General features: G+C 33.4%; 1 protein-coding gene across 1 annotated transcript; it reads right to left on the reverse strand.

The window, feature by feature from the left end:
- Window positions 1–267: 267 nt before the first annotated feature.
- Window positions 268–1,221, reverse strand: LOC107507272 (olfactory receptor 4F3/4F16/4F29-like). Its single transcript, XM_016138313.2, has one exon. It carries the CDS (start codon window positions 1,219–1,221, stop codon window positions 268–270), a length of 954 nt encoding a protein of 317 aa, XP_015993799.2.
- Between the last annotated feature and the right edge of the window lie 7,357 nt (window positions 1,222–8,578).

The raw sequence follows: 8,578 nt of genomic DNA on the forward strand, positions 1-8,578 counted from the left end.
CTGTCATCTATGTGTTTTTTAAAAAATAATTATATAAATATTATTCCTTAGGAATCTGGGCTCAAAATTATGCTCTTTGGTTCACAAATACTTTATATGTAACTCTTTGCAAAAGTAAATGTCCCTCCCTCCTGAGTGAGAGACAAAATGGATTCAATATCAGCGTGTATAATCAAATCAAGGTAGGACATCAAGAGCTTTTCTCTGAGTTTGATCATTGCTAAAGAACATCAATAGTCAATGAGGCACTTCAAAATACAAGTTTGCTTAAGAGATCTTTCTGTAATTCACTAGCTGTCTGCATACTCTCCTCATTGCCACCTTCATTTCTTTGTTCCTGAATGTGTAAATGATAGGATTTAGGAAAGGAGTGAGAACTGCATCAAAGATGGCCAAAAACTTATCCAAGTGTGTGGAGGGAGATGACCACGTATAGAAAAATATCAAAGGACCAAAGAATAGAATGACCACAGTGATGTGGGCTGACAGTGTGGACAGAGCCTTGGATGAACCCGCTGAAGAGTGTTTCTGAACAGTGAGAATGATGATGATATAGGAAATAATCAATATAAAGAAAACGCCAACAGACATGAAACCACTGTTGGCTATGACCATGAATTCTAGTTGGTAGGTGTCTGTGCAGGCAAGTTTGATTAACCGAGGAAGGTCACAGTAAAAGCTATCCAACACATTAGGACCACAGAAGGGCAAGTTTACCACAAAAGCCAGTTGAACCATGGAGTGAATGAGGCCAGTCATCCAGGCAGCCACTAAAAAGAAGGTACACATCCTTGGGCTCATGATTCTCAGGTAGTGAAGAGGCTTACATATGGCAACGTATCTGTCAAAGGCCATGGCTATGAGTAGCACCATCTCCACACCACCAATGACATGTGTGAAGAAGATTTGAGTGATGCAGCCACTAAAAGAGATGACTTTATGCTTTCTGAAAAGGTCATAAATCATCTTGGGAGAAGTGGCAGAAGAAATTCCCAGGTCAATGAAGGAGAGGTTGGCCAACAGAAAGTACATGGGGGAGTGTAAGTGAGGGTCAGCAGTCACAGTGAGCATAATGAGGGAGTTTCCCATCATGCTTGCCACATAGAGTGTGGAGGAGAACATAAACAGGAGAAGTTGGATCTCCCAGGAATCGGTGAGTCCCAGGAACACAAACTCTGACACAGCAGAGTGATTCACTCTATCCATTGGCTTTGTCAGCATTGCTACCTGAAAATGTAAATTGTGATAATCGCATGTTGTTCATGAGATACAAGATTAGTCAAATGGGTAATAGGAATTATACTCTCATTTATTTTAATCTTTGATTCAAGACTAACAAAGCCCAGCTCTAGTCTCACAAAACTCACACTTCTCAACTATTCCATCCACTTCCAAGACCACAGGCTTTATTCTGGCAAACAGATGCTTCTTCCTGACTTCCTACCTCTGGAACATATTTATCATCAAGGTTTGTTAAATCTTTGCTTTATATTATCAGCATGTATTTTACTATCTCTTGTATTTTAGTTAACTGAGTACGGTTCTAACTCACCTACTAGATTGTAAGCATCTTGCAGGAAGGGATTATGACTTATTCCTATTTGGATTCCCTGAAGCAAAAAAAAAGTGGCTCACACAGAGGTACAAGGTCACAAATTGTCTGTTACCAGTTTGCATCATGTTAGGTGCAGAAATTGAGAGTGTTTATAAACTTCCCTAGAAATTTACATCACAGCAAAATCCAAGTATATAATTTTGTATTTCCTAAAGTTTCAATCTATGAATGATTGAGAGAAAACAACTGGTTTTTCACTAAAGATAATTTGAGAAGCATGACCATAGAGCTCTTAAGATATGATCTGAGAAGCTTAAAACCATGTAGGGCATCAAGTTGTAGTAAAAAGCATTTTGTTCAAACCTCTAGGGCAGGACTTACCACATTAACATAATTTTAATTTTATCTCAAGAAGCAACATAGCACAATGAAAAGGAATATGGTCTTTGGATTCAGAAAACTAAAATCTATACTATAATTCAGCCACTTACAAGATGATACTGGACAAATTACTTGAATTCTTGAACCTTAGTTTATCTATGAAATTGCAATTAATAAAACCAATTTAACAGAGTAAGTTCTAGGGATGAAAAAATTAAGGTGTATCTAGTTTGGAGGTTTTAATATAAAAATATACATAAATGTTCAGTCTACTTCCCTTTCTTTCGCTTGTTCATAATATTGCTCAACACTTGAAATAAATGAATAAGACAATAAAAATCATACTGGTCAACAGACAGCATCAAAATGCCAAAAGGTATTTCAATAATATAATTTTCTCCTAATTAATAATAGATTATAACATTCATACTCTTTTAGTGATCAAAATTAACACCATCCTATGCAGATTAAATACATTTGCTCTCAGAAAAGACTGTATTTTTTGTAGTACTTACTGAAAATGTCACCTATTAATGTTACCTATTAATTTTTTTGTTTCTTCTCCCTCCTGATGTGATTGCAACATTCATGAAGTTAAGGAATATGTTTATCTTGTTATCTGATGTATCCTAAAACTTTGAATCACACTACCTAATAAGGATATATAGATATTTCAGGAAATAAATAACTGCTAAAAGAAGAGGATGTATTTGGATAATTAAAAATACATGGAACTATACCTCATTATATAATTAGGATAGGTTAAAAAATTGCATAGTTTCTAAGCAACAGAGAAAAACAGAAAATAAGGGATTATAAAAGTGAAACAGAATTAGGGGAAATGAGAAAATAAATGAGATTAAAAGAAAATCTAAAAAAGATGAAGATATTAGAAAGTATGTGTATAATGACTAAGAAAGAATAAAGCTTACTTTAAATTAAGTAAAAAGTAGTTTGTGAAGTATGATTTTCATTACACTCTTCCGAAATTCTACAATTATAAATAAATTACAGTATATCTCCAGGTATCTTTTAAGTGTCATGACTCTTGAGAGTATCTCAATAAGCCTTTATCAGGCATAAACATATAGCTGTGAATTGATTTACCTTTCATTTCTATAAACCTTATGAACGGGTAAAAATTGGGAATTTTTGGAAAAGTGAATTTAAATCAGAATGAGATATAAACATGGAACCTTGATGTACTAAAAGTATGAGAATATATCCATTCAAATATCAGAGAATATAGAAACTAAAAGTTTAGCTCATTGCAGTTATAATGTCACCTGAGACAGACTTGGGATCCAAATCTCAATCCAGAGCAAAAGTCTAGAGAGGTTTCTAGGTGGAGACACAAGGATATGATTTCATTCACCTAAAAATCATCAAAAATCCATAGGGTAAAACTTCTGAATAATTGGGTTCTGAAATCTTCTTCTCTTATAGATTGGCTATATTTCAAAATAACTTTTCTTAAACATTTAACTATATTCATAATTTTTAAATTAATTAAGTCTATGATGCAAAAAACAAGGGCTAATTCTTTACCTCTGTTATGATTCATCTTTTTTCTTGATCCATATAGGACTGATTAATTCTCCAGACAGATTCCCAGCTATTTAACCCTTTATAAATGAGGAAGATACTGGTAATAGGTCCCAAGTAATAGAGTCATCAAGTTAAAAGGGATATATAGAAAGCTGTTCAGTTTGAACAAGGTACCAATCTAAATCATCATTCATATAAATGTTCTCAATTTAAAAATATTGTCTGTTGAACATCTCTTTCAGTCAAACTCTTTGCATTTTTATCTTTAAAATTGTCACAAGACCTTCCTCATATCCATGTAAAATCTTGCCTCCTCTAACTTAAGACCACCTCTGCTTTTACTTTTATATCTGTGGGAAACGTAAATCACTGTGTTCTTTTCAAAAAAAAAAAAAAAACTTTTATATACATGAATGCAACAAATTAAGTTACCCCTTAGTTTTCTGTTTGTAAAATTTTCCTTCTCACTTACTCCCTTTCACACACACACACAAAAATCTTATTTGTCTACCTTTCTTCATTCTACTTTCAGTTTAGAGATAAAATTACTACAAAACACTCTAATTCTAAACCATATAAGAGACCAGGAAAACTAGTTTAATCTACTGGTGGTTCATGTGTTTTTTAATTGCCCACATCATATTTTAAAGTGACACCACATTGGAAATTATTCAGCTTTGGATTTTTTGGTCTCCATGTCTTTTATTTCTATTGAGATGTCTATGAAATCCTTTTCCCTCTTGTAAACTTGACACTCTCCTAATAAATTTGCTTCCTTTTTAACAGAAGATAATCAGTTATACTCAGTTTCCTTTGGAAAACTAATGGAGAGGGAAATACAATTAACCTCGTATATTTTTATATTTTCATGTGTCATCAATTTTTCTTGCCAGTTTATCAAGTGGCAGAGGGTTAGAATCATTCATTTAATCGACATCAGGAACAGAGTGATTAATTACACCCTATATTGAATCCAAAATATTACAAAGCTATTTGACTTTTTCTAATGTCTTTGACATTACTCTAGGCACAATGTGATTCTAACTAAAAAGTCAATGTCAGTTAATTTTTTCTAATATGTCAATAAACTTTTTCACTATTATTGTTCTGTACTACTCAATTCCTTATCCTAGACAATATCTACTTTGCTTTAGGATAACACTCAAATACTTCAGGATATGGCTCATATTTATAGCAATTCCAAAAACAAAATTATGTCTAAACTAAAGCCACTCTTTGCATTGTTAAATTTATTTCCTTCTTTCCATTTTACCCATATAAAGAAAACAGCATCTTCCAGAAGTCTGAGGTTTTCCTGTGTTCTTCAACACAGAGGGCCATGTAAAATCCTTCTGCAAGAAGAAATATACAATTCGAGAAGACAATGACCAAGTGATACTGCAAAAGCCTGACAGTTTAGAAGGAGCTTATGGATCAAGGGACTTTGCCCCTAGAGAACCATTTGATTTGACCAAAGCAATGAAAGGATCTAAAAAACTAATAACAAGACACCAGAGAGGGAGAGGGAAAAAAAGAGTGAATTATTTTTGTTTAAAAGCTATTTTGTTGGAAATTATATATATATTGGTAGTTACCTATTAGAATTAATTTCTGAGAATTGTTAAATGTTAATTCAAAAAATTAACTGTAACCATCTTGATCACCTCCCCAAAAGCCAATGTGCTTAATTTTTTAGTATAGTTTAAATAGTAGAAGAATATACATGACACTTTATTTTGATACATATTTTGAGTAATTATGGAAGATTTAGCTATACAGAAGTTTATTCTAGTAAATATAGCTTTAAAATGAATGAAACAACTGAAACATATATCAATTGATAAATTAAAGAAATTATGATACATCCAGACAAATTCTCTGAAACCATTGAAAAGCAAGTTCAAACTCTTTATAGTTAAAGACAACCATAACGCACTGTTGAATGAAATTCTTGGTAGCAAAATAGCATTTATAGTATGTTACCGTGCATGTAAATATGTATATACACATATATCTGAATAAATAGACAATAAACTTTCTTTAATAACTACTTCAGGACAGCAGGATCGTTAGGTGAGAAAACAAGGATTTTGCCTTTCAATTTCCTATAGTTGTAGCCAGGATACTGACAGAATGAAAATTTGGCATATTCAAATTAGGTAACTGGAAAAGAGCTTAATGAAGGCACAAAGTCAGCTGGAAAATGGGACTGGAAAATGGGACTTGAATGGGACTGGAGGGAAAAATGGAAGCTACTACTTTTTCTCTGCTTCTATTCTTGTCTTTTATCCAGGGGATAAACAAGGCAGAAAAGATAATAGTAGATAGAAGAAATTGATCATCATAGAAGAATAATTAGCTATTATATCATTGCATAGTAATCTAAACCCAAAATGTTAGCATCCACCAGTGTACTTCATACATATTACATAACAGAAAAAGAGGGAAAGATAATTAATATAAAACATAGCTATCATAATCCCCACTTGTATAGATGGACGTAGGCCTATTTTGATAACAGAATTTCCCTCATTTCATCTTATCTTCCATCTGTACTAAGGCTGGACAGGGTACTCTACCTAGTAGGATGAACAAAATGATTCCTATAAGTTATCAGTTTTGAGATGATCCTTTGTTTAATGGGATGTGAGTATTTTCCATTAACGAGAACTACTGGGCAACCAAGTACTAAAAAGCACTCCATAAAAAGCCCCTGAGTTCTGAGCTTAATACTCTTGTCCCCATTGTGGAATAGGAACTAAATTTCTCTCTAGCAATTGAGCTCTGCGTCCCTGACAAGCAGTACTTTCCTTAAACCTAATAAGAGAATCCTCTGCTCTGATCCCTATCCTACTGGCTTTAAATTGATTCCTTCCCAGAAGTCAGGCCCTTTACCATGGTGTAAAGATTTCAAGAAACCAAAGAGACATGCTTACATGGAGTTTATGTTCATCTTTCTAGAATAGGTTCTGGTCCCCAAAAACCAGGAATTTTTTTCAAATTTCTTTGGGAACTTTCCCAAGTCCACAAACCTGTCTTTCCCAGACTTGGTGTAGATATGTATATATAATTATCAAATATATTTATCAACATAGAAGTTACCTGATTTATAACTTTCAAATATTATGTATGTAAATGTATATATGGACATATATACACATTATGTATATGTACATATATGTACATATGTGTGTGTGTATATATATATATACACACATATATGTTTGTGTGTATATATATTGCTTATGGACTCTTACCTCAGTATCCACAAATGTGAGAGTTAGCTCCTTTTCTCAGCTGGTTCAGTGACATAAGGAGCACAAAGTGGTCGAAGACCAGACTCATCTGTGTTCCCTTTGGAAACATTCTTCCCTGGGGCACTAGGCCCTCTGAAGCTACTAAAGCAAAGTTCACAAGAATAGTAGGAAGCATAAATTTCTTCAGTAAATTATTTGGTCTTATCGTTAGAGTGACTTTCTACCTTAGGTTCACATACTCCAGCTTTAAGACAGAGTTAGACTAGTTTAAGACATGTACTATACTGCATCAAATAGACAGCACCCTAAACTTGCAAAGTGTTCACTTCCCACTTGGTACAAAAACTAAGCATTCTCTAGGTCAATGCACTACTCTATCAAGCCAGTTGTTTATAGGTATTGGAACACAAGAAAGTTCAGTGAATGCCATGGGTATAAGTCCCTGGTCACATTTCACTTCTATAAAAATATGCCCAGATGCAATATTGTATGCAACATCATAGCAACTGATAAGACAATAAAAGTATTCTATGACTCAATAAGTGATAATGCTGGCAAGCAGCACTGTGGGCAGGAAAGACAAAACAGTTCAATAAATAAAAAAAAAGAAATGACAGATAATTTATATTATATAAATGTATTATATATTACATATATAATAAACATGTGTTTATATGATATATATTTATAGTAATATATTATTTATATATTTATATATAATAAATATATAATATGTTTATAATATAAATATATTTATAAGTATTTATAATATTTATCATATATTTTTATATAATATATATTTGTAAGAACTATTTATATATATAATGTTTATCACTACAGAGTAAGATTAGAGATAGACAACTATAGATATAGAGATAAATATCCCTATGAAGATAAGCATCTCTTCATGCCATAAAAGAAGGGTTTAACTCTATTCAACCTGCCACAAGATAGAATGCTAGTTCTCTCAGAGTGGTGTGAGATACGGCACTATCCAGGTTGGCTGTCCACTTACTTTTGCATTTTGAGTTTGAGCATTTGGAAGTGATAGTAGGCAGATCGACCTTAGTGAGGGGAAATTAATGTTCTTGATTTTACACAGAGATGTCAACTATGCTACTATAGCCACCTTTGTTACCTATTAAGGAGTTTTAGAACAGCTGAAGAAAGAAGTTGACTGATAACCACAGGGGCAGGCCATTTTGTTCCTGTACAGAGAATAACTATTAACAGGCTTTTATATGGTTATGAATGCTGTCATTCTCTGGACTGTTCTGAGAAGTCTAGCTGCACGAGTAAGATTTGTGTCACAAGCCATTTTTCCTTCCAAAGGACGTGTACAGATAAAGGTATTCCCTGAGGTTCTTCCCATTAGAAGGGTTTTCCTTCACTATTGTCCTTCAAGGTAATCTCTGGGTAGAGTTTAATGCAATTGCCATTTACTTACAGCTGATACCAGCATAGCATGTATAACTATTCATAAACCAGGTTGTATTTTCTCCTCCATGTGGGGGCGATGGGATCTGCATTGGTGGGGAAGGCCCACAAATCGGAATTGTTTTCAAGTAAATGAGTTATTTTAATATTATTTAACAGACACCTATTATAGTACGGGAGTTAAGATAACAGATCCTGGTTCCAAACTGTAAGACTTTGATTCCAGGCTTATTACTTACAGGTCTTGAGGACATTTAACATCTTTGTGTCTCAGATCCCTCCTCTGTGAAATGAAGATAATGAAGGTATCTGCTTCATAAAAGTCAAGGTAAAACACTTAGAACAATACCTAGACTTAGGCTGCACGATTTCTGGTAAAAGAAAACCTATACACATATTT

The sequence above is a fragment of the Rousettus aegyptiacus genome, unplaced genomic scaffold, assembly GCF_014176215.1.
Source record: "Rousettus aegyptiacus isolate mRouAeg1 unplaced genomic scaffold, mRouAeg1.p scaffold_m13_p_3, whole genome shotgun sequence".
Lineage (NCBI taxonomy): Eukaryota > Metazoa > Chordata > Mammalia > Chiroptera > Pteropodidae > Rousettus > Rousettus aegyptiacus.